This window comes from Pavona decussata, unplaced genomic scaffold (assembly GCF_977016875.1).
Source record: "Pavona decussata unplaced genomic scaffold, jaPavDecu1.1 SCAFFOLD_190, whole genome shotgun sequence".
Classification (NCBI taxonomy): Eukaryota; Metazoa; Cnidaria; class Anthozoa; order Scleractinia; family Agariciidae; genus Pavona; species Pavona decussata.
Genome location: NW_028145599.1, coordinates 2066334 through 2093133, shown reverse-complemented (window position 1 = coordinate 2093133; position 26800 = coordinate 2066334). Strand labels below are relative to the sequence as shown.

Sequence of the window (26800 nt, the reverse complement as noted above, 5' to 3'; positions counted from 1 at the left end):
GGCCTTACTGACTTCCACCAGTCTCCTGTAGCTCAGTGATAGAGCATCCGAACCAGTAATCGGAAGGTTATAGGTTCGACTTTTGTTGGTAGTACTCGGATTTCATTTTCCAAAAATGCCTGTGGCTCAGAGACTCACACATCATTCTCAAGGAAGTAACTTCTTCGCCTTCTGGCATCGCCAGCTTACTCCGTACCCAGTCACTAATGTGTGATTGGAAAATAATACCAGAGGTTTAAGACATTTTTTGGTGAAACTAAATGAACCAGGAAATTGATGTTCTACTCTCTTGACAACCTTAAGATAACTTTTCAAAACACTCACCGGATCAAATCTTTTCTTTCCTTACAAGGACCGCTTGAATCGTTCTCAACAATCTATAACCATTTACAAAGCCGGTTGCTGGGACTGCAATGATTTTTTTATCGGTAAAACAAAGCGACGACTTCATGACAGGAAAAAGGAACACTTCACGGCCCTCGCTAAATATGACAACACGTCAGCCATTGCTGACCATGTGAAAACCTCCGGACACAATATCAAGTGGGATCATTTTGATATTCTAGCGTTGGGCAAAAGTGATTTTCACTGTAAAATCAAGGAAACTTTGTTTATTCAAAAACTAAAGCCAGCTTCAGTTAATGTCAACGTCAGCAGTGAAAAGCTGATACTTTATTAATTAGCTGTAGCTTCTCATAGATTCATTGTTGAGATTGTTTTTCTTAGGCCCCGTTTATATAGAGAAAAATTGTCCGGGGAAGAGGGTCATCCTCCCAGCCGAGTCAACTTCAGCGACCGTTTAATTTATATAAGAGAAAAAAGTGGACCCCTTTGCCCGAGCCAACAGCGCTCGCGCATGCTCTGATCGTCTCGCTTGACAGAGTTGACCCGGCTTTGTTTATATGGAGAAAAGTTGGCCCGGCACTACCATAGAAAAAGGGTGACCCGGCTAGGCGGGTCACTCTTCCGGCCGAGCCAACTTTTTGTTTCTCATGTAAACGGTTCGCCAACTTTTGTAAGGAAACGTGGAAAAGTTGGCTCGTCCAGGGTAGCTCGGGTAGGCGGGTGACCCTTCTACCCGGGACAACTTTTCTCCATATAAACGGGGCCTTAATCTCGGGTCCAGACCCCTTTTTCACCGTTATATATATATACAGTTGTAAAACATTTTAACGGTCACTTTTGAAAATGTATGTTGACTAGCATACGAAATGTCAAGTTATAGAAAATGTGCAGGTTTATTATGTTTATCACTGATCCACGAAATGACTAAAATCTTCGTAAGTTTTCCATAAATATTCTAGCCGAAGAGTTGACAATTGAAAATGAAAGTAACCTCTTACAAACGGTTTTAAAAACTTGACCGATTTATTTCAGTGAGTACGTGTGTGGGAGCACTGATCTGTCTGGAGCGCGGTAATGAGCAACCTCGATCTCAGGGAACCTCGTCTAACCCACCCCACCCCTAATAATGAATGGTGAACGATTTTCGATTACGGCAAATTGTTCTTGCGTGACCAGCTAGCGTTACAGCTAAATTTTCTTAATTCCTGGTTTCAACTTGGCTATTCTTCGCTATGCTCTTAAAAAGAAAACGTTGATGTCACTTTAGTCAAGCAGCGATATTTTGCCTTCTGTTTCGTAAGTTCCAGGGTAAGGAGGTCAGAATCAAAGTGAACAGGTTCTAAATCGCTCTTAATCTCCAAAAAAAAAAAAAGATCCTCAAAACGATTCACGATTTTACTGTATTCAGTAAACTACAATCTTGTCAATCTCGGGCAGCAAGACAACTACAAAGCCTTAAATTGCGTGCGCCGCCTTACGAAAACACAGCTGAAATGGCCACGTAAATGCGTCCCCTTCCACCCTACCCTCACTAAGTGCAGACGATTTATCGATCAGGATTCAGTTCCGACCGCCTAATAACTTTGATAGAGGTTGTAGTAAAGAATCCAAGAGGCAAGAATTTTCGCGGTCCGATTTTTTTCTGAGACTATATATACAGTCATCTACGTTTTACGACATCACGCCTCGGAAATGGAGAGCTGTGTTATGAATATTTTTTTCCCGTCATCCGCCCTATCATTCCAAAAGTTGCGCTATTTTCCCGCTAACCGTGCTCCTTTTCCGCAACCCTCCTTATTTCGTCCGCGAGCGAGGCCATTTTTTTCGGCAACATCCGGCCATAACGATGACAGAGTCCAATCAAACACTGACGCAAATCGTAAGCACAACGATGAAATATTTGACATCTTGTGTTTCTTTACCCTAGCTACTACCAGTTTCTGGTCAAAGTTTCTTATCATCTCATCTGAAACAAGTCAGGGTAGTGTTTTTACTTAAGGCTATTTTTTTTTTTTTGTTTGTTTGTTTTTTTTTTTCGATTGACTCAAACTCTTGAACAGAGTTTTCACGCAAAATTCAGATGATAAACTGCAGGCAAGTGTTTTATGATCCAAACACAGCTTTATTGTTAATTGTAGCAAGTAATTCTGCATCAAAACTAGGCGAGCACTTATTAACCGAATCTGATTTTGTATCTCCACAATTCCTTGGTCTTTATGCGATTGTCTATCAAGAATGCTATGTATTAACTTTATCGTTCCATTCACTACTTTTTCCCAAACTGATTCATCACTGCAAAATTAACAAATCGTTCCCTGTTACAAGAAAGCTTTCATTCTACTGCTAATCATAAGTTATTTTAGGCTTGGATCCATATCTTTCGTTCTTGGCTCTACACCCACTTGTACAGCGCGCTGTTTATGTTGTGTTTCTGGCTGTAATAATTTGCCACTGCCAAGTAAGTATGACCCTTGTACTCAAATGACGTCATATCGTACGCCCCGTGTGTTGGAATCTCTTGGTACTTGATGAACCGCGCTCCAGAGGCCTGGTACACAACTGACTGTGTGTTGTGTTTCTGGCTGGAATCGTAGTGATTGGCCACACCCAGGTACGTTTGACCGCTGATCACAAATGGATGCCAAGCAATGGCTCCACGAGTAGAAATGGACTGAAACAGAACGAACTTGTTACCATTCCACTTGTAAATGAACGAGTTGGTGTTGTGGCTGCTTCCAGAGTAATGATTGGCAAAGGCAAGGAATGTGTGACCATTGACGTTAAAGGACTTCACATCGAATGCTCCATAAGTCTGAAGAGACTGCTGTTTAACAAAGTGTCCTCCTGACCACTTGAACACAGTGGACTGAACAGAATTTTTCTGCTGGGAGTTGTAATAGTTTGCAAAAGCGATGAAAGTGTCTTTGTTTATCACAAACGCCGTACATCCCTGGGCACCTTCAGTTGCTATCTCCTGAAACTTGTTAAACTTGCCGCTGCTCCATTTGTAGATGACTGATTTTGTTGAGTAGGTTCTTCCATCATAGTAGTTTGCTACTGCGAGATACTTTTCACCATTTATCTTGAAAAAAGCGAAGTGGCTTGCTCCTTTTGTAGAAATTCCCTGAAAGACCACAAACAGCTTTCCATTCCACTGGTAAATTACCGAGTCCAGTAGGTTGGTTCCATCGTGATGATTGGCCACAGCGAGGAAATGTTTACCAGCGATTAAAAAGTACTCAAGACCATACGCGCCTCTAGTTTGCAGGGTCTGGTACAAAATAAATTTTCCAGTTGATTCGTCCATCTTGTAGATCATGAAGCTTGTCTTGTGCTTTCTAATGTCGCCATGGTAGTTGGCAAAAGCAAGAAACAGACTTCCATCAATGGTGAAATGTTCCACATCTGCAGCTCCTCGGGTTGGTAGGTCCTGAAGTTTTTCAAAGAAGTGAAAACCTGTGTAGCATTCTTAAAAGGAAAGAAAAGGTTGTATCATTAAGTTTCAGGGATTTTACATTATATTGCAATAATTGCATCACTTCATTAAGCCGCCTGTCTTCCCTCTGTTGGTTTCAGGAACATGTATTCAGACAAAGACTCCTTTGTTCAGTGTAACAATGTAAAAATGTGGCATTATAGGATTGTGGCCAATAAAACTACATGTATATCGAGGCATAAAATTTGCAGAAGCGCGTCAAACGTATGCGTAATGATGGAATCAATGTGATGGTATACGTCAGAAAGAAATTTAGGGCTCGTACTCTTTTGAGCTTTAAAAAATCCATGACTTTTGTAAGCTTTCCATGATAAAGCGTTTGAATTTTACAGTGACAAAAAGCGCAGGTGTTTATTTCTACTAATTGAAAATGTGTTTCCTGGTTCCTTTTTGTTTAAATTTTTTCCATAATGACTTTCCACGGCCCACGCGAACCCAGCAGATATCGTATTATTGAATCAGTGACCGTCACAGGCAGTCCCGGAACAGAGAAACCTAAGTTCTCGCAGCAGGAATCGGAAGCTATTAGAAAAAATCAGTTTCCCAAATTTATAAATCAAAGCTAACTAAAAGAAATCTGAAGTGAGAAATGGAATTGACCTGAACCCCAATGTCAAAATATCATAAAGAAGCATTGATTAAGGACGGTGCCTAATAATATCGAAGTATTTTTGTGCGGTTTATGGCTTTGCGGGAAAAGCAGATCTTAGGAAGACCTATTGGAATCCAAAACGAAAATTGGGGGTAACCACGCATTTTTCAAAGATAATTAAGCAATAATATGTCTAAAAAACGCCAAAATATGAAGCAATGTATGGGATTTTTTCCTAAATTGAAGCTTCATTATCTCTGAAAAATGCATGGTTACCCCCAGTTTTCTTTCGAGATACCAAAAGCGTTGGCTAAGTTCTGCTTTCTCCGCATAGTTTTAAACCGCGCAAAAATATTCCTGTATTAGCAGGCACCACCATAGGAAACCCGAGTATCTCGAGATGCGCAGAACGTATGCGCAGTAACAAAAGTAGGCACCGTCCTTAAATCCAGAATAAAGCTTCAACAAGTAAAGTTCTAGAATTGTTCAAGAAAGAAAACAAAGTGAAAACAACTGTTTGATATGTTTAAGAACAATGAAACTGCGTAAAAAGGTCTGAGAGAGCCACCAACGTTTTCAAAGTTATAATAGGATTGTAAACGTAATGTAAGAGAGAAATGTTCTTACCAGCTGAACAGCAAGCTGATTTACTGGAAGATGAACCCTGAGATGCACAAAGGAGGAAAAATAGCTTGTTATACTACATATCATCAACAGCAAATAGCTAAAGCTTCAATTTAGTTGATCGGTAGTATATGCAGAGCAAGAAAACAATTTCAAGATTGGATAATTACAGTAAAGGCCAACTAAATTTTCTTTGCATTTGTTTATACTGAATGAACAAAGGAGAATAAACATTTCACCACCTTAGCATCACATGTTCCCGGCATTCCTTTCTGTCCCGGTTGTCCTTTTTCTCCTTGTGATCCTTTGTCTCCAGGAGATCCTTTCTCGCCCTCAGTGAACAGAAAAAATAATTATCAATGAAATTATAAACAATTTATGGTATTTCCACTTCTTAGTCAAAAGTATAATTTGACGCTTGCTTTAGTTTTACTGTACTTTCCTGTGATATGAGATTGGCTAAAAAATGCGTCGCTTTGTCAACCAAATAGAAATCAAACAGAAACCACTTGACAGAGTTGACAGCTTTCGACACACCTCAACAATCAACAATTGACCATGGAAACCGAGAATGACAGCAAGATCGCCTTTCTCGACACGTCAGTCTCAGGAGAACCAGACGGCCGCCTTACCACCAGCGTCTGCAGAACGCCAACTCACACTGATCAATACTTAGAATGATTCACACCACTATCAATTAGTAAAACGCGGTAGTGAAGTGTCTGTGCGACAGGGCGAAACGTCTCGTGACCAAACCATCAGTCATGAGAAGAAGCATCTGTCACCTGCACTGGTCTCAAACGGATATCCCTCCTCCTTTGTGCACAAGATCACCAAGGCAAGAACAGCCCCCAGGAAAGAGCCCGTGGCAGAGTTCAAATCCACCTCCGTTTTACTCTACGTACAGGGAGTATCGGAGCCTCTTCGCCGCTGCCTAAAACAACAAGGCGTTCGCATCGTCTTCAAAGTCTACATCGGGGAAACAGGGAGATCTATGCAGAAAAGAATCAAAGAGCACGACAGGGATATACGACTCGCCAGTACCCAGACCTCCGCCGTTTCTGAGCACGCCCACGAGACCGGCCATTATCCACTTTGGAACGAGGTAAAGTTTATTGATCAAGACTCTCACTGGTACACCCGTAGGGTCAAGGAAGCTATCCATATAACACTTCACCCTAATAACATCAACACGGACAGCGGAATTGAAATTCCCGAAGCCTGGATGCCCACAATCTAGAAACACAACAGGAGAGTGGTACAACAACGGACCGCTGAGGGAGCAACTTCTCGCCGGAACAGTGAGGATCGAAATGCATCAATCATAGCCAACCATCGTGATAGCACCTGATGAAGACTAGCACTAAGCAGTCGAAACGTCGTGATTTACATCTCAAAGTGACTACATCGTGAAACAAACGATAATACACTTATTGTTATTGTATCTACCACGATGAAAAACAACAACCTCTTTCTCGACACAGAACCCACTTGATACTCACTCACATGTGTTTCCCTGCACTTGGCCTATTTAGGTGAATTTGCTTTGAGTTCTGATCACTTTATTCTTTGTGTTGTGCACATTTAATATGCTGTGATTAGTTAAAGTTATTAAATTAATTAATTAATTAATAAGTAAATAAATAAATAAATAAATAAATAAATAAATAAATAAAGATGTTTAATCACCACATTCTCGCATTAAAAATGAATTACAATGTGTTTACAATATCTAGAAAAATTACAAAACTCTCGTTGGGACTGGAGTTTACAAAATTTTTCAATTCAATTTTAATTTATTAATTCATACTGCTGCGCTTTTTAACACGCAATGATTAAAAGCGCATTACAATATTAGAATATACTAAATACGTACATAGACTAAATTTAACGATAAAAAAAGTAATTTAAGCGCTGAAGGCTAAAAGTTAACTTAAAAAGATATGTTTTAAAACTCTTAAAAGTCAAAATAGAATCAACACTGCGCAGGTTTGCTGGGAGCACGTTTCACAGTGTAGGCGCAGCTACACTAAAAGATCTGTCACCAAAGGATTTTTTCATTTTCCCTGCTGGATGTAATAGAATTTAGTGCCTGAATTGTATTACATCCAGAATAATTAGAAATAGGAAACCCTGGTAAAAGTACAAGAATCAAACTAAACCTAAGAACAAATCGTAAACTAAGAATAACAAATTAACTTTTAGAAGATGTCATGTTTGCCATTAAAATGGTACAAGGGAAAAAGCTTCGCTTAAACGCTCAGTTCTACAATTAAATTACCTAAAATTCTACTTCCTTGGTGTTCAAAATAACTCGTCTTCAACTCAAGCCTATTCACGGCTTACAAGAACGGTCTACCAATATCTTTTTTAAATACCTCAAGAAACTTTAAAACCACAATTACGACCTTATGTTAATGCTGGTTCTTCCGACTTACATGATTGTATGGTCGACTTACAAGGCCTACATGTAAGTGTAATAAAAACCAGTTAAAACCTTGCTATTTCTTTTTGCAAGAGGTGCCAGACTCCTTGACTGTTTTAATACAGTTTTAGTAACTAAAATCCTTTTTTTTATTAAACATTAGTGTACTTAACTGTACTTCATGTATTGTATTCATTAGTTTTAAATTTATACATGTACATATTACTTAATATATTAATTGATCTGTTTTGTATTGTAAGCTATACTAAGATTCCTTGGTAATGAGTAGGATAGGGTGCGGGGGGTGGTCTACTTGATGCAGTGCCAAATACCTGTTAAATATCACGGTTTCTTTTCTGCAAGACTCATGGTTGGATGGTAGAGATTTACAACAAATGGCAAAAATGACCATGATTATCCCTCATCGGTTGCCCACCATTTTCCAATTTTCTAAATTAAGTTGACAAACTTGTATCACGTTAGCATCAAAGGCCAAAAATAGTTTACTCCATCCTTTTTTTTTTCTAATTCTGTTTAGGAAATGTTTATGTGAATCTGATGTTACCAGTTGCCATTAACACAATTCTAAATTCAAAGTTGTGGTCCACACCTGCACTATACAAAATTTTGTGAGACAAAAGATCAATTTTAAGCTTTCATTCCAAACCAGAAATTTACTAATACCTTTCATGAAATTAGGATGATTTATAATGGTAATTAAACTGAGTGGAGTGCAATTGGGTCTGAAATCATACGCATAATTTCGCACAGCATGAGTTCGATTTAAAATCACAAGACAGTATGACTTCAGACCGAAATTGCACGACACACAGTTTAATTACCACTTTATCACACCCATTTTGAAATCGCACAGTTTTTTGTCAATATTAAAACTTAGTATATACCACACAAGTGAATAGTGCCTTTCGCGCGCGCTGATTGGCTAGCTCGGAGGTGATTAGCTAAGTACTATTCACCTCCGAGCAACCGAAGAGAAACGAGATGGATTCCCGTTTTGCCACGGTCACTAAAGAGCAATTTATTTAGATAAACGAGGCAGCTGTTACAAAAAATACAAAAATGGCAACAAAGTTTAGTTTGATGGTATTAAATGGTAAGTTATTTAATCGTTCCAACCTCATATTCTAAGGCGAAAAATGAAACTACAATGCCTTGTTTACGAAAACTGCCAAGCACTATAATTACAATGTAGACAAATGAAACATCTAATGTTTAGGAGCATGGTTTCGAAATCAAGACGAATTTCACTCAACAATTAAAGAAATGACATCTAAGCAACTAAACAAGTGTCTCAAAAAGTTTTAATTGTTCGCAAGAAAGCGAGACAGAATTTTCTACAACAAAAAAATCGCTTATCGCGCGGCACACGAGATTTTAAAATTTTCCACCATTTGTTGGTATACTGTCAAAAATAAAGGAATTTTGGCCCGCTAGTTATTCAGCTTGTGTGGTATAATTGTACTGAAACAATTATTCACCTCAGTGTCGGTGAAAGTGGTAGATATTTACCTCGCCCCTTCGTGGCTCGGTAAATATCTGGACACCACTATTTACCTCCACTTCGGTGAATAATTGTTAATTATTTTCCATTTCAGGAAACCTGACTTTTAAGGAAGACGGGGAATTTGGGGAACAGAAATTGCAAAATGTTCCCCCAAAATGATTTTTTTTTGCCCTAAATTTTTCAGTAATCTGATTGGCTAGTGCAAGTAAGCCATGACATTTGATTGGCTAGTTTCATATTCATTTTGAAGGGCTGAAAAAGGATGCAATTCAGAACAAAAAATGGTGCAATTCATGAATAAATCGCACTGTTGAGAGCCAATCAGGTTGCAAGGATCGTGAACCATTGATTTCAAAATGGGCGTAATAAAATTATGAATCATTAGGATTTTCATTTTGATAATAATAATAATAATAATAATAATAATAAATTATGATTAGTATACATTATGCTCCCCTAATGAAAGACGAATGCAGGTCAGTTGAAGTCTATTAGAAAACATATTCCATTTTGATCCCAGCTTATTTCTTTTAATTTCCCATTAATAACATCTATCTTGTTCATAAGGGGAAAATACCAAACCTAACTGACAATGCTTTAATTCAGACACGCTAAATTTTTTTCACATATAAAGATTCATCAAAGTAAAAATTTTTCTTATAAAATGAAATGCAAAGTAAAAATACCTTCATGGAAGCATTCCCATCCTTTCCTTGCATCCCCACTTCACCTTTCTCTCCCTGACAATTGAAAAGAAAAGTAATTACTAATTTAAGAAACAGTGTTCAACTTGTTAAAATTTATTTTCTATTTTCTCCATAGACATAGTTAAGTACTACTAGAATAACTACATGTAATAACACTAATAAAAGCTCTTTTAGCTGTGTTACACAGATGCTCTTTGGGTTCCTCATGCAACACCTCCCCCCCCCCCCCCCATGAGATTGCATGGCTAGCCCAAACAGCACCTGCATAAGGGAATGACTGCATTAAGATTTTGAGAACATTCTGTTATATTTATCTTTTCTGAGTTCCATTATGTACAAGTGGAACAGCACTAACTCAAATTAACTGAGAACCTAAAATATTTAAATGACGACTTGTGTTTAAAGTGTTTACTTCACTCAATCCAAGATATCAATGCGTTAATAATAATAATAATAATAATAATAATAATAATAATAATAATAATTTATGCAGTTATATTTCACAGGCTTCAAGGATATATAATCGCCAGCGCATTACACAATAGTCATCTAAATAATTACAAGTAATAAAATGGAAAACAAGGATACCTTAACACCGGGATTACCATCCAGTCCCCGCATCCCTACTTCACCTTTGTCTCCCTGACAAGTGAGAAAAAAAGGGAATTAAATTCCAATAATATTTTCAGCAAAAGCAAGAAGAAAAAAATTAACCTTTGCTCCAACTCTGCCATCCTGTCCATCACGGCCATCTTTTCCTGTGTTACAAAATAATAAGGATCATGAAAAAATCAACAATCAGTACACACAAGGAAGAGCTGAATGTTCCTGTCTTAAAAGGTACATACACATAATGTCATGACTGTTTGTCTCTCGGTTTCCCAGATAATTTGTCTCAAAATTAATTTTGTCAATGAACACACAAGTCAATATTAAGTTACATTTTGGCTCCATGCCACTCTTACTAGCAACTCAGCTCATCTCTAACAGAATGTTGTTCATACTACCGTCAGCAAAAGGATGTTGCCAACTACAGTGAGGATGGCATAGCAATACAAAGACTGCCAAGCTGAATTTTGGCCAGTTTTTTGTTTGTTTTTGTCTATCTATAATATTACGGATGATGAACAACAGATTCTAATATGTTCGATAATTTTAATGTACTAACTTCACAGAAAACTACAAATAATATTTATTGATTTCATATGCTAAGTTTGTTTTTACCTTCTTTGGGCTTGCAAGCAGTCGTGCTCAAAGGGATTTATAACTACACAACTTATGTCCTTTGGTATATATAGTATGTATCAAGTTATCCAGGCAAGTTTAAAGTGGTTCATTTCTGGTTGCCATGAGATTCTTAGAGTACTGAGCACTTTCAAGTTACTCACTAATCATCCACCCACTCTGGGGATGTATTTCAAGCCGGTAGCCGGTTTTGTTTTTTTGTATGCATGTGGTGTGCAATTCTCAATAAACTTCAATCTACCAAAAACGAATGGTAACATTGCTAACTTTTCTATTAATTTTGTTGGAGCTGAGTTGGGGAATTAATAAAAAAAACTAAGACTATTATAGTTACATGATAATGATAATGATAATGATACTAATAACATTTGTCAATAGCAAATTATCAATACATTCAAATGCACTTCTTATAATTATACTGAAATTAAGAACAACTAGTAACATTATTTGTTGAAAAAAAAAATCTTCTTCTCAAATAATGTGGTTAAACTGCTTTCCATGAAAAACAAAAGTCTTCAATAAATAATAAATGTGACTTTAAATTACTAATTTAAGTGTTTTATTTTCCAGAAGCAGAGTGTAGCAAGTTCCAGTGATACAGAGGAAAAGCAAAGCTGAAGATGACCCTCAATGCCCCAAAATAGCAAGACAAGCACAATTTGGGACTGGTACAGGTTGCTGCAATCAAGATAATTGTTGCTTCAATGCTTCAACATTAGTACACCTTGAGACAAGAGTTATTTGTATAATAAATTGTAAATTTAAGACTCCAAGGTCAAGAATATATAAGCATTCACAGTAAGTAAATTGATTATTCTTGCCATTTGAAGCACCCATTGGACCTTTCTGTTACATTTCCAGGAGTTGTTATCTTAGTGTGAACTATATAGTTCAGTACAATCTACGTTTAACTTAACTTTTGGTCCACTCTGAGCTGAATGAAAGTATCTTTTTTACATTTGCATTTACTGGCTCAGTGTTCATGAAAATGATTTAATTACAAGGACAATCTTGTATACCAACACTAAAAAGTGGCTAAATACATATAAGAGAGTTTACTAAGTGCAATCATAGCTCTACTTAAATAACAGGTAACTACTGTATGTCCCCTGGGATTATAGCTTGGGCCAATCCTGAATGAAAGTATATTTTATGATTATCACATATCCATTTAATAAATAAATAATATTAATGAATTAATTTCTTTGGAAATTAATATTTTAAACTTAATTGCAGTTAGAGGCATTGCTGAACATCTAACAAACCTGAATGTTTGTGACACAAACAAGGTAAGATAGAAGGATATACAGATTTTGTGCAAACATTAATAAGGTAATACTGCCCCTGCCACCCAACAATCGAAATATGAATTCATACAAATTCTACACATTAATGAAAATTTAGGCCATGACAAATTATTAATTAAAAGTACTTAAAGAGAAAAAGTCTATTGAATTTTTGAAAAAAATTGAGTACATCACCATTCACTCCATCACGTCCATCTTTCCCTGTGAAAGTAAAACAAAATCAAAATTTTATTGACAACCACTGGTCATTGTTTTAATAGTTGCTGAATGAGATATAGTATTGATGTTGAAAAGCTACAATATTTGCAGTCCAAAGCCTGGAGTGAATTACTGGAGTTAAAAAAAATACTTGTAAAGAATTAGTAAAATTACATACTCAGCATATTAAAGCTCCAAAATATAAATACGCCTAATGGTAGGATACTGTGAGATTTCAATGCCAAAGCATTAGACAGGATGGCTTTGATCAAAACAACTTTACTTTTTTGTTTTGTAAATAACCTGACATGCAATGCACCATGACAATAATTACACAGAGATGCATGAATTCCCATAATACCTAGCGTGACAATGTGAACATCACAGATACTAGTAAAAATTCAACCAAATTTAAAAGATGCTGTAACATTTTAAGTCAGGAAAATTGCAAAAAGTACTGCCACTGTGAAATTTTTAAGCTGCCATTTATTTAATAGTTATCTGTGTAGCATATTATACTAAAGATTCCTGAAAAATTAAGAAAATAACTGAAGATTGTTGTTGTTGAAAATTTAATTTGTTCTTTAAGGCTCAGGTTACATTCAGCTGTAAATGTAGCCCACATTGCATTTACATTCAACCCTTTTTTTGAAGTGAATACTTACCATTTTGCCCATCTTTTCCATCCTTCCCTGCAAAAATTATTTAAAGGAAACGTTATTCATGTAGTATGATACAGGTGAACACTACAGAACACTGTCACGGCAAAGGGCATTAAAGCTTACGAGACCTAAATTGGGATTCATACTTATCTATTTACTGGTTCTTACAATTTTAATCCAGTCAGACACACTTTATCCCACTGGATGTTTGCGAAAATTCATGACCATGAGGTGTCATAACGGATACCACAAGATAATTTACTTTACTAAATAAAAATTTCTATTCTTGCTAACATGCAGCTGAAGTAACTACACTCTACCTTTTTGATCAAAAAAAAAAATACAGAAGGGAAAATTAATTAATTAAAAACATTGGCTCATAATAGTTGGGAAGGGGAAAGGGAACAAGATCAGCAGTGAAAACACACTCAGGTATAAAGGGTGTGGATCAAAAGGTCAACAGTGACTTGTAAACAACAGAGAGAGCAATTAGCACAATAAAAATATAAAGATTTTCAATTACTTACCATCTTTACAGCCACAGGCTTGAGAAACAGCTTCACAGCTTTTTGACTTGCTTGTGGGTACATTAGTCTATAATTTAGAAACATAATTAAATATACATGACTATGTATAATTATGTGAATAATTATTCAGTTTATTAAATGTCATAAGTACGATATACTTATTGACATTAAGTGATAAATTATGATTAATAATACATCATTCTCATTAATATTACAGTTCCCAAACACCACATGTATCCACGTATGTCACCCAAATGATGGATAAGATTCTGACATATATGGACCTTAGCTTACTTTTAAAATCATTGACGTTTCTTTGTTTGGCAGTTCGAGAGAATGGTTGCATTGAAAGGCAATGCAAATATTCTCTCACTTAAAACATAGCGAAATTTCAAAACGACTAGAACAAAGATAATCAATTCCTCACTGGCTTAGACAAAAATTGGCATTCTCCTGCATAATCCTAACTTGCCCCAAGAAATCCCGCTCTGGAGTAGAATTATAAGCCAACAAATTTGATCACGCAGCCCCTAATCCTCGCTAAGAACCGCTGGAATTATATTTGGATGCCTTATAAGCCAACGTACGTAATTAAATTACTTCAAAATCTTCGCAGTACAAGTTGTTCGCCAGGCGTTTCTACAATGAGGGGAGACTGGGCAGCGCATTTTGTGGGGAGGAGGTGAGGAGAAAGGCGCAAAGTGCTACCCTACCCAGGGAACTGGATAGTTTTAAAAAAAGCATTTCGGCGTCTTAAATTAAGTTCTGGATTAATCGGTTCTTTCCGAAGTTTAACTTTTTCGAATTGAATATACCTTTCTAGAAATAGTTCCGCTTTTAGTTTGAAGTGTGACAGCGCCAAAATTTGGAGGCGGTTCACGATGAAAACCTTTTTCGAAAGCGATAAAAAGTAGCCTCCCACGCAGTCGTTTTTAGGGGACTCGTAATACGAGTCCCCTAAAAACGACTGCCTGGGAGGCTATATAAAAAGGTACGAGAAACGACTTCACCGGGACTTCCGAAATAGTTAACTACATATGTGCAACTTATTTCTCAGGCGTTACCTGATTTGCAGCCTTTTTCTGCGTTGTTCCGAAAGAACAGGCCAAGAAAACGCCTAACGCCAACACGAAGAACAAGCGAAACATTTTGATCCTCTCTCCTCAGAAGTCAACTGGTAATATTCAACGAGTACCTAAGTAAAAAGACTTCCACTCTTTGGTTTATTTGACTGATGAACGAGAAAATTCGAGATGAAAGGTTATTTGTTTATGATGCTTACATCCGGATAACTTACGAGACAGTCAAGGTCTCGGTAGACTGTGTAGCGTGGAGTAAGTCAGGAAAGGCTGAGGGTGGGGAGGGGCGAGAGGACGCTCCATGATTTCAGTGGTGAAGTACCGAACTCAGCTTGATTTGGAACCTGAACAGTGAAATCTAAATTGCTTCCATTTTATATAAATGTTAAGCATAAATGACATTGTCTTAGCTGGGAAACCGTGACCTCGAATACGAAAAGGCTTTGTCCGGGAGGAGGCGGGGCTGGGTTGGGGAAGAGGAGGGAAGAAGCAGGCAAATCAAACATTGTCGGGTTTAAAATACTGATGACTGTTTCTTATGTTCTAGCGAACAATTCTTTTGTCGCTCCTTCTTAAGGTTTTAATCACAGGGAGCCGACGCATGGAAGTCACTTGAAAAATCTGCTTCAGAAAATAAGAGGAAAAGACTTGAGACAATGCCAGAGAATATTTAAGGTCGAGACTCGACAAACAATCTGACTTGATCAGCTCGAGACTGTTGGTCAATTAGAATATCTTAATCATATTTTTATCCCATTTTAATATATTTTTCTTTTTGACAATTTTTGTAATATTTTTAACGTGCTTTGAGGTAACCAGTTTCTATTATTTTTTAGTTGGCTCCGGCGGTCCTCTCTGTTCTATTTTGAAGAATTAAAAAAATCAATATTGACAATCAGAAAAGCTGGTGGCGCCTTGATTGTAACAATGCAGAGAGAGGCTGAAACAATAGGTAATAACAATATCAAAACAATAGAATAAATTCATCCAACACCAGAGATTTCCCTCGCCCCAGTCCCCTACACTGATCCCTGATAATGACAAGCGGACAGTCGATGCTTATTGTTTCATTTTATTGAAATACTTCACGGAAATAAGACAAATTTAACCATTGTTACTGTAGAGCTAACTTGGCTATGAGCAAAAAGAGAAAAAACTTTAAATATGCGATAGAATTCTGGTATCCTTTTTTGATTTCATAAATTCCATGTGTCTAACAACATTTTACTTCTCCCTTCTCTTTCGAACCTGAAGTCGTTTTCCGTTTCTCTTTAAAAATCACCGCTATCTACTACATTCTTTGCATTGCCTCGCCTCAGCCACAAGAAGACCACGAACTATGATTTAAACATTTTTCGCCTCTTAGACTTCCCACGAATCACAAGGAGCAAAGTGTAAAAATGCAAATTTGCAACAGACAGGACAACATGTTTACCGATCGATGTCCGCCACAACTACTACGTCGTTTTCTTTACAAAACCTCAACACCTTAAAAATAACCTTGTTATTTACCTTCCCCTCCGAGATATGCGATATATTCACCTCATGCCGCACCCGAGGGCGTAGCACATCTTTATCAAAATACAATCAAACCCGTATTAATCACAATCCCCGGGTAAATGACAAGTGGCCGCTTATTAGAAATTAGCATAAGACCCGAAAGGAACATCACTTAGTTTTATTGGAATGCAAACACGCTTAGAGGCTTGTTTTTCACATATAAATACAACCTGTTATTTAAAACGTCGAAGATTCACCGAACTTAAGCGGAGACAAAATGTCTTTAAAGCGGTCTGATTTCTCTTCTGATTTCTGTTTTCTGATTTTTTCTTCTCGCCATGTGTGTTACTGTTTTGTGTTTGTTTGCTCTTCAGTTTTAAGGTGTGTGTATATGCTGTATGTTTCATGTGATTTTGTCGTGTATCTAGTGGTTGTGATGTCCTGCACTTCCAAAACTACTTGCTAGTAACAAGATGCTAGCTCCAAAACCTTGCGATTATCTAGCTCCTAGGCATTTCCTCACATATAACATATATTCAGTTTAAAAAGTAATTGTTTATTATATATGTAAAGTTTCTGACATATAACAAGTCGAAAATTTTTAGCAAGGAAATGTGAAATAAAGTTATTGTTGTTGTAGTCGCACAGCTCCTCACCCTGAAATCATAAACTTAAGGGCGGACGTCTGCGAGGTAATTTTTTATCACTGTCAATAAACAACAACCAAGAACCGTTGTATCCTTGCGTGACAGGCGTAAGAAATTTAGGGGAAGGCAAGAGGGGAATCGGGCCGTGCGAGCAAAGTGAGAGAAGCGTGCATGTCACCTGTCAACCAAGCTACGTAACCTAGAACAATAGAAAAGATTCGATATTGATATATCGTTGGAATCAGAGCTTACAAAAGAAGAATCAGCAAATAAATGGCAATTAAGGCCAACGCCTCACTACGGTGTGTTAAATTTTTGGTGGCCGCTATAAATAAGGGTAAAAACATTTATTACTAAAATAAAGACGTTTTGTTAGCAAAAGAAATAAAAGCTCTTACCTTTATACGATTAGCAATCGGCTTAATCCTGATTGGTTTGTTTTGATCACGTGGTAAAGTACAATCTACCTCGTTTGCATAATTAGCAATGAAGTCAGTACGTCATATCTAAAAATAACAACTGTGACGTCACGAAAACGTAATCTGCTTTATCCTGATTGGTTCGCTTTGATCACGTGATATCATCCTTGCAGTATTATTGGTTACACGCAGAAGCTACCCTTTTTTACTACTAACAAAGTTTCAAGACCTGACGGATGTGAAAAGAAACCTGCACAACATTTTCAAACTGGATTGCCACGTTGTGTTCTCGTATTTTTCCTGGAAAATCCTGAAAACAATGTTTCTTCAAGTCTCGAGTTTGCTCCGCCTTTTTTAAATAACATGCGGAGTCTGACAGTGAAACTATGATCAAAATTTTGCTTCCACTTTTCTGATCAGCTTTAAAAGAAGAAGTGATAAAATTTAATATACTTACCACGCCAAATTTTACATAGAAATTCTAACGGAAAGACCAGTTATTTTAAACGTGAAGTTCAGGTTCGCTTTGCTGCCATTTCTCGATTCCATTTCTCGATGCCGGGAACCACATAAAGAGCTGGATCTAGTTGCATCGAGAGGAATATGACGTCTTACACTCAACACAAAATGAAGTTCAAGATGCAACCAACCATTTCGCTTTTCACTGCCGTTAATCACTGCAGCGGACCTCTAAGGAAACGAAAAGGTTTGGCTGAACGAGGTCAAAAAGTCCTCAACAGTTAGCCTAATTTAGCTTCGGTAGCTTGAAAAGAAATTGCAAACTCTGGAAGCCTTTCTTTGGTAGTCTAGTGGTAAGGTTCTCGCTTGGAAATCCGACGCGCTAGTTTTGGGTCTTCTTTGAGTCATGTCTTTTTCTATCTTTAAAAACTAGAGAAAAGCAAGTTAGTGTGTGATTTATAACATCCGCCATCAAGTGGGAGAAAAAAAATTGCTCGGACCAGAAATCTTTTGAAGTGTGTTTTGACAAATGACGAACATCAGACTGCAATTCATGTTATAGGCGATGTTCATGGTGTCCGCTTTATCAAGAGTCAAAACAGTAAAATTGTTATGTTTGTATCACGAAAGTGTCCGTAATTCCGTGATAGCGCGAGTCCATAATAGCAGGAGTCAGTTTCAGTCAAACCCCTATAGCTTTCATTGGGTATCTGTATTTTGTCCGTAATAGCGAGTGTCCGTAATAGCGGCCGGGGTGTCCGCAAGGCGAGAGTTGACTGTAGGTAGGCCTTAATTCTTCAGATCTCTTCCTTGAGTTGCGTTCTTTAGGACCATGATCCCAGATTACTGCAAAGACACCGTTGTCCAAAAACTACCTCAACCAACGTTCGGTGACATCCATATTTTGTTTTTTGCACTTGTCAATAAAAATAGATTGTTTTAAGCCCATGCAAAGACATCTTCGCCAAACTATGAATTTGAAATTTTTAGCCGGTAATGACGAAGCAGTATCGTATACACTGCTTCTTGTAAGTTGAGGTACTCCTTTTGTCAGTAATAAATGTTTGAGAGTTGAAAACATTTCCTGATCATATTTCGTACTTTCTTCGATTTTATTAACCGTCATTGCCGAGTTATGTCAATATTAAAGCTACTAAATTCCGGCTTAAACTTCGGACGGAGGGGTGAAGATGTTATCCCTAAGAAAGGTACAAACAAAAAGCTGTCAGTCGTATAAGATACGTTTTGTGAAGTTTAAATTATTTTACAGCAAATCATTGATAAGTCATTCCAACATTATGCATCACATAAGTGAGTGAAAGGACTAGTCTCCTTGCTTTGGTCTCGCATCCTACTCGGTTATGTTATACTGCCACAGAGCTTGAGAACATAGATAAGCAGTTACAAGAGAGTATCTATTCATATGTGCTATACAAGAATAATGTCACAACAAGCGAGTGCCTATGGGATCTGCTGGTCGCTTCCAAAAACAGATGTCCAGAGGGAGCTGATTATAGAGTACTTATTCATTCTAGTTAAAGCCCCGCATTAAGCTAGGCTGCTGTTCGCAGCTTGTCTTTTTGCACAAGACATTCCTACCTTCCAACGCTTTTAGGTTTCGTTTGCAGTTACTCTTGCTAGAGGCCACCTCCCCACCAGGAGTATGGCAATTAAATTTTCATCCTCTTCCCTCATTGCCATTATTTTTGTAGTCGGCGGGCACTCGTCAAAACAGTTGAATGGAAAGGGAATGGAGGCTAAATACAACAACAACAACAACAACAACAATTTATTATGAGAAAAGACTTTTAAGGATCGCTAGATGCTTATAAAACGTGAACCTGCAAGTTAGACTACAATTATGAACTCCGAAAGGTGGCAAACGCTTGTTCTCATACAACAAATTAAACCACAATACACATGAGATTGTGTTTAAAAGTCAATTATTCGGTTTCAAAGCCTCTTTCCCTGACCTTGTGTAGTATGAGATATTTAACAATTATTCCATGAGGGCGCGTTGGATATGAGATGGTAAATAGCCAACGAGGCGCGAAGCGCCGAGTTGGCTATAACTAATCTCATATCCAACAAGCGCGAATGGAATAATTGTTTTATTAAATTCTCCGCGTTTGGACATTGCTGTTGAAGTTTATTGAATTTTTATATTTTAAGAAAAAATTTCTTTCAAATTTAAACGACCGGATGTTGAGGCAACCTCCGACCAAAGCGCGCGAAACCTAATGATCACATGACACGCGCAGCGCTTTGCAAACGGAGTTGAATGAAAAATCGAAAGCGAAGAAAATCGGACACAGTCGGACATCTAAAATTCAAGAAACGTTTTATAAATGTACGAATTATAACCTTTCTGAGAATAGCATTCAAGTGCTTTTGAAGTTCCAGCTCATCGAGAAGCGTATTAGTTGGGCACATTTGAGCAAATGTTCTGCTGTGAAGCGAAGGAAGAGATCAGGGCAAGGACGGCTTTTTTCATCATGCTGAACTGAATTCCTCGCGGACGATTTAAAACACTTCAGGCAAGTCCAAGTGTACGAGGTACAACCTCACTGAGACAAGCATTCAGTGCAAGTTTTTTAACTTCAAGCTTATTTGAGAAGCGTAAGAGCTGTGCACATTAGTGCAAATGTTTTGCTGAGTGGTGCCGAGCGACGGAAACGAACATTATGGCCGCCGCTCGTACGGATTTCATAGATGAACCATTTGAAGTCCTCGTAAATGCGTAAAAACATAAAGGCAGGCATGAAGCTCTTCCTGAGAAATTTCTTCGATTGGCTTTAACCTCCTACCGCCAGGATTTGCAAGCCATCCTGAAATTTTTGAAGGTAACCGGTTGTTATTGCTGTTGTTATGTGATCTAAAAAATCGTAAAATCTTGCAATTTTGAAGATTTTAAAGGAAACTTCAGAGATACGTACCATTAAATAGTGTCATACCGAACTTTGTGGCTTTTATTGTTGTTATATTGAGATGGCATTGTTTGGCATTTCTTTCTTTTCCTTATTTTTTTCGACATTTTTCCGAAGATTATTTATTTATTTTTTATTCTGCTTTACATCTCAAAGAACTTCTTTTTAATACAAGGAACGATCAAAAACAGTTTTAAGTTACAATCGTGCCCTTTTCTTGATGAGTCTCGAGTGTAAAACATACTTTGCTGTGCAATTTCCACTGTATTACACGCGGCATGAAATCCCCTCGGGAAGAAGGAAGAACGAAGACTAAACCTCGACGACTTGACGTTGTCTGAAGCCAGCGAATTGTACCTTAGAAATTTCTTGAGAAAGTACGTCCAGTCAGTAACGGACAACATCAAAGAAAGATTCCTCGATGCTGTTCCCCTACTATCAGCCTTTGCCATTTTTGATCCTGGAAAAATTCCTGAACGAGGGCAGCCTGGATTTCTTGAGTATAGTAGCAAACAAGTCGAACAACTTGCAAAGCACTACTTTTCCAGTGAAGAAGACCAGCAGCAACTAAAGGACGAATGGAGGGTTTTTAAATATGAGCTGATACAGTGGCGAAATGAGATCCCTCAAGAAATCCAGCAACCAAGCCACTCTAAGGTCAGCCCTGTGATAACCCCAACTGACTGGTGCCTAGAGCGACTCTTGACCATGAACAACCTCTCTCCTCGCAATCTTCCGCTCTTGGCCAAAGTAGCTGAGTCCATAGTCGCTATACCTGTGTCCAACGCGTGGCCAGAGAGAGGTGCCAGTGCTCTCAAATTAATCAAGAGCAGGTTAAGGAGTACGATAAAAAATGACTTGCTGAGTGCCCTGATGCAAATCCATGTCAATGGGCCTGAGGCTGGTACTAAGAAGTTTGACAACTTGATCACTGCTGCAATCACCAAATGGCAAAGCAAGCCCAGACGAAAGGTCAAGTATGCTCGCAAGATTGTAGAACAGGCAAATCTGGCTGAGTCTTCGCATTCTACAGGACAAGAAACCCAGACTGTCACTCTTAGAGATGCTCAGATTCAAACAGATGATGTTGAAGCTGAGCCTGTGATCGAAGAAGTTGAGTGGGTTTCTAAACAACTGGACCTTCCAGATGTAGACTCTGATCCTGACTCTGATTACGGCTCAGATGCTGACAGTGACTTTGAGTAAAGATTATTATAATCAGAGCTATTAAAAGAGAACCAAAAAGTCCAATTTGTGTGGTGGGTATTGGTATCAAATCATGATTAAATTGTTTAGAAAAGTTGTCTTTTTTTGGTTGTTGAAAATCATTGTCCGCAGCTTCAAAATGCAGGAAAACACATCCCTGCGACTATAGAATTTCAAAATTTTCCGGGGGAGCATGCCCCCGGACCCCCCCAAGGGAGGCAAGGCCCGGAGGGCCTTGCCAATTTTTTGCCCGGTTGTCAAACTCAGTTGCCCTCCTGTTCAAAACCTTAATGAACCCCCAAGAAACTTTTGCTTCCCACCGAAAAAATTTTTTAGCTTAGCGACACCTGGGGCTTTCGATTTCCAAATAAGGTCAAACTACGGTATATGAGCTGATAACCGAGATTTAGTGAACCAATCAGAACGCTAGAAATGCAATATCCGAGGCTGAGAATTTAATAAATATATATATATATACTCTATATTCAAGTCCTCAAAATCTGAGAAGCCGTTTGGCACTTTGGGTCTGCTGACGCTATTTGATGCAATTGAACATTCAGTTATATGAGGAAAACGTAAGGTTTGATTGGCTAAAAGTAAACAACTCGCCCACACCTGAAATTCCAGTTTAGACCATGGGAATAAACATTCGCACTATTTCTTGTAAAAATATCTGCCACATGTTCACAAAGTACTGCAGCGTTCACATGGTCTCTCTGAAGCTAACCCGAATTAAATTGTAGAGTGCAAATGTTACACTCCACAAAGAAAGTCCGTCTTTATCTCCTTTAATTCGTGCAAACTAACTCAAACATCAAAACATTCTCGCTCTCTCGCACATGGGATTCTCGCTTCCCATAATAGTCTCCATCGGGCTTGGCCCAGTCTATTGCGTCCAACTCGTTACACACTCCCCCTCCAACTGAAATGTCGTCCCGACATTTACATGAGTTACGCTAACTTACTAACAATATCATTTGCAGTACCAAAACGTCTAATTTTGGTTTGCCCTAGTGGCCGCTGTAGAGATACTGAGCTGTCCTTGACAGTGTTCGCTTTCAAAACTTGCTTGTACTCCATCTGTATTAGCTGTGCATTGTACACGATTCCTACAGTTTATGCATCCTTTTAGAAATTAGTTCAGTTCCCTTATCTCCGCAATGAAATCCTCCTAGTCTAGTCCATCATGACCAAGTCCGTCACTTGCGCGAAGCGAGTGTTAACCCACAGTGGGCTATCAGCAAAGTGCGCCTAATACTAGCTTATCCATACAGGCTGTGATACTATATTCGGTAACTGCGACTGGTACAGTGGGTACCATGGGATGTGTGGGTTACAACTGAGTAATAGCCATCCGGCCAAGACTGGTGGCGACATCACCTGCGGGGCTTCGATTGTGTCTACCACAGGATTGAGATGCTGATATTCCGGTATTCCCATCTGATTGTAAGTAAGCGCCAGGGGTGGTCTTCTGTCTCTCCTTGGCCGTGTTCTATCCTTTGGGTGTTCCTCAGTGTCAGAGTCTTCACATTCTGGAGCGGTGTGCTCTGTTTCAGGTGGGCTGGCGAATCCGGCTGCCTGTGGACCATCGTCCACACTCGGTTCACACTGGGTCTCGGCGAGGGCATTTGACGTCTCCTCACAAGCCGCAAGATCACGCTGTTCCTCTTTGTCGACATACGGGATGTCCATTTCAGCCACAGGGCCGGGGTCATGGACAGCAGGAGGGTACGGTATGTCTATACCATATTCATCGTCAGGACTTTCTCCATTCTCGCTGGTGTGAGATGATATGGTGGGTGTAGGCTGGGACGTTTTGTGAGCCACCCTCTTAAGGGTCGGCAGATCTAATGGTAAGCCATCACAAGGGAGAAGCAAATTACGGTGTAGGACTCTCTGTTTGCCACGACCATGCTCGGGTTTTACTCGATAGACAGGGCTGTCAGCTATACGTTCCTTAACAACATGTATTTGCTGTTCCCAATAAGCAAGGAGTTTCCCAGGTCCTCCTCTTTCTGATAGATTTCTCACGAGGACGCGGTGACCAGGGTGTAGAACGGCGCTTGAAGCTTTCTTGTCATAGAAGGCTTTACTACGGATGGACGATTTCTCAATTTGTCTGGAGGTTAAGGTGTATGCTTCTTGAATACCTCTTTTCCACTTCTTCACATAGTCCGGGTAATTGACCGTCTGCTCTTCGTTGCCCAGATCAAACATCAGGTCAACCGGTAAGCGAGGAGAACGTCCAAACATTAGTTGAAATAGAGAAAAGCCAGTGGCGTCATGCCTTGCTCAATTGTAAGCGTGGATGAGTTTGTTCAAGGAGTCTTTCCAGTTTGTTTTCTTTTCCTCGGGTAGGGTTCTCAACATCGAGAGCAGGGTACGGTTCATCCGCTTCACTTGCCCGTTACCTTGGGGGTGGTATGGGGTGGTCTAAGAACTAGTCACTCCGCTCATACGTGCAAGGTGGTGGAACAATTTGGTTTCGAACTCCCCACCCTGGTCGTAATGTATACGTGCCGAAAAACCAAATCTGAGGATAAACTCATTGTATAGCTTCTCAGCAGCGGTAAGGGCTGTCTTGTTGCGTGTTGCATAAGCTTGGGCGTATATAGTGAAATGGTCAACAATCAACAATAAATATTCATATCCACCTTTGCTCTTGTCCAGATGAAGGAAATCAATAGATACAAGTTCAAAAGGTGCTGATGTCACAACATTGTTGAACGGTGCCTTGATAGTCGTGTTTGGTTTCTTCTGTTTGATACAGCTGCACTTGTACTTGACAAACTGTTCAATGTCAGCATACATATGAGGCCAGTAAAATCGAGATCTCACCATATCAACTACTCTGTCCACTCCAAGGTGTCCCATCACCACACGAAGTTCCTTTAGCACTAATGGTATGAACTGCTTCGGTAGAACTAATTGCAAGTTAGATCTAGTTCGGCGCCGCAGGATACCTTGATTATCAATTTCCAGTTTGTTCCATTCTCTCACTAGAGTATTAACGTCACGGGGACCATGCTTCAGCTGGGTTCCATATGGTCTGGCTCCATGAGACTTGCAGTTAATTACTCGACTAACAGTGTCCTTATGCTGAGCCTCCTTAATTTCCTGTTGGCTGAATAACTTCACGTTCAGATCCTCTGGTGTAATTTCAGGTGTTGTCACATCACCAGTCACCGCTGTTATCCATGGGGTTGAGCCTTTGGACTGTTCCCTGACCGCTTCAACAGTAGCCCCAAAAACGTCCTGAGAGAATTCCTCGGTACAGGTTCTCGTGTAACTGTCCATGTCTAATGGCGTCCTTGACAGGACATTTGCATCAGCATTCATCTTGCCAGGTCGATATTTAATGGTGAAGTTGTAGTCTGCTAATTCTTCCGCCCATCTGTGGCCAGTAGCATTCAGCTTGGCTGATGACATAATGTACGTCAGCGGGTTGTTATCAGTGAATACAACAAACGTCGGAGCATAGAAGAGGTAGTCCCTGAATTTGTCAGTGATTACCCATTTCAGCGCGAGGAACTCTAGTTTCCCAGAGTGGAGATGATAGTTGCGTTCTTGCTGGCGTCAGTGTTCTAGAGCCATATCCGACAACTCTCAGGTTGCCTCCCTGTTCCTGATACAAAACTGCACCAAGGCCTTCGGACGAAGCGTCTGTGTGTAGCACAAATGGCTTCTAGAAATCAGGATAGGCCATTACTCCTGGTTGCATTAGCAGGTCAATGAGGAGATTTAATCGTTCCTGGTGCTCTTCGGTCCAATTAATTTGTTGTTTTGATGACAGTTGTCCTCCTAAAGGTGTCTTTCTCCTAGTTTTGGTGGCCTATTTACTTGTGTCTACAGCTGATGACAACAGAGCATACAGTGGTTTCGCTAATCTGAAGAATTCCTTTATGTACTGCCGGTAATAGCTGATGAAGCCGAGGAGTTTGCGTAGAGCACCCACAGTCCTTAGCATAGTTTCCTTGAGCGCCTTCACGGATGCTACACCGGCTGGATCCATTGTATAACCATCCACTGTGACCACCTTTCCTAAATAACGAACTTTCGGCTTCAACAGATTACATTTCTTCGCTTTCAGTTTGATACCATGTTCCTGTATGCGTTTCAGCACCTGTCGCACGTCTTGTACATGTCCCATAAACGTCTTACTGTAAACCAAGATATCGTCAAGATAGGGGATACAGATCTATGTTAAGAAATGCCACCTCTTTGAAGAAAAGCTTCTTCTCTTCTTGGTCCAGGACCTGCAACATTTTCTTAACTACAACTGTTGTCGTTGTGGTATTTCCTGAAAATCTGTACTCGGCGGTATAATCATCACCAAAAGCTCCTTGCCCGATTCTCTCCTTCACTGGTAATTTGTTGCAATCGAAGCGCTGGATTTTTGCGTCGATATAATTGCCAGATTTTGCTTTACTTGTAAGCTCAGGAAGCGTAAATTTTCGAAAAAGGCATGGCCATGTTTTATCGAGGGGAGCAGGAACACACCGCAACTAGAAAGACCTCACGTGTTGAATTTTCCCGCCGAAATGTTTTACTCGTACTGGTTGACCCTGGGTCACTAAGTTTTCCGTCACGGAAAGGGCATTTGTGGAACGTTGCGTGACGGAAAACTTAGGGACCCAGTAGACTGCAGAACAGTCGTTTTTTCTCTTACAAAGGCGCGAAGCGCCGTAAGCGTGGATTCGCGCGCACGAAGCGCGAACCTCACAGCCTCACATTTTTCAGCGTCTCTCCCCAGTCCCACTCTCCGTTTTCACACTCGGTCCAGACCTTTCGATCGAAGACCGCGCGTACTCCTACGACAAACCAACGCAAAAAATACGACTGTTTTGCAGTCTAGGGACCCAGGGTCAATATGCCCTTTCCCATTCTAGACTGTTCACAGTCCCCCAATT

General features: G+C 39.3%; 1 protein-coding gene across 1 annotated transcript; it reads right to left on the bottom strand.

Annotated features, from left to right (window-relative positions):
* Positions 1–2448: 2448 nt before the first annotated feature.
* LOC146462316 (uncharacterized) lies at positions 2449–15071 on the bottom strand. The gene is made up of 10 exons (XM_085085914.1): positions 14718–15071; positions 13654–13720; positions 13130–13156; positions 12441–12467; positions 10429–10472; positions 10303–10356; positions 9694–9747; positions 5300–5389; positions 5061–5097; positions 2449–3813 (listed from the first exon to the last, which is right to left on the bottom strand). Exons 1-10 carry the CDS (start codon positions 14799–14801, stop codon positions 2738–2740), a joined length of 1560 nt encoding a protein of 519 aa, XP_084942040.1. The 5' UTR covers positions 14802–15071; the 3' UTR covers positions 2449–2737.
* Between the last annotated feature and the right edge of the window lie 11729 nt (positions 15072–26800).

What these genes read in the sequence shown, in the direction of transcription:
- LOC146462316 (XM_085085914.1), bottom strand. Translation starts at nt 14,801, where the DNA reads ATGTTTCGCTTGTTCTTCGTGTTGGCGTTAGGCGTTTTCTTGGCCTGT. An exon ending in ATGGCAGAGTTGGAGCAAAG is followed by an intron (nt 10,357 to 10,428) that starts GTTAATTTTTTT and finishes CTCACTTGTCAG; the next exon opens with GGAGACAAAGGTGAAGTAGG. An exon ending in CGGGAACATGTGATGCTAAG is followed by an intron (nt 5,098 to 5,299) that starts GTGGTGAAATGT and finishes TGTGCATCTCAG; the next exon opens with GGTTCATCTTCCAGTAAATC.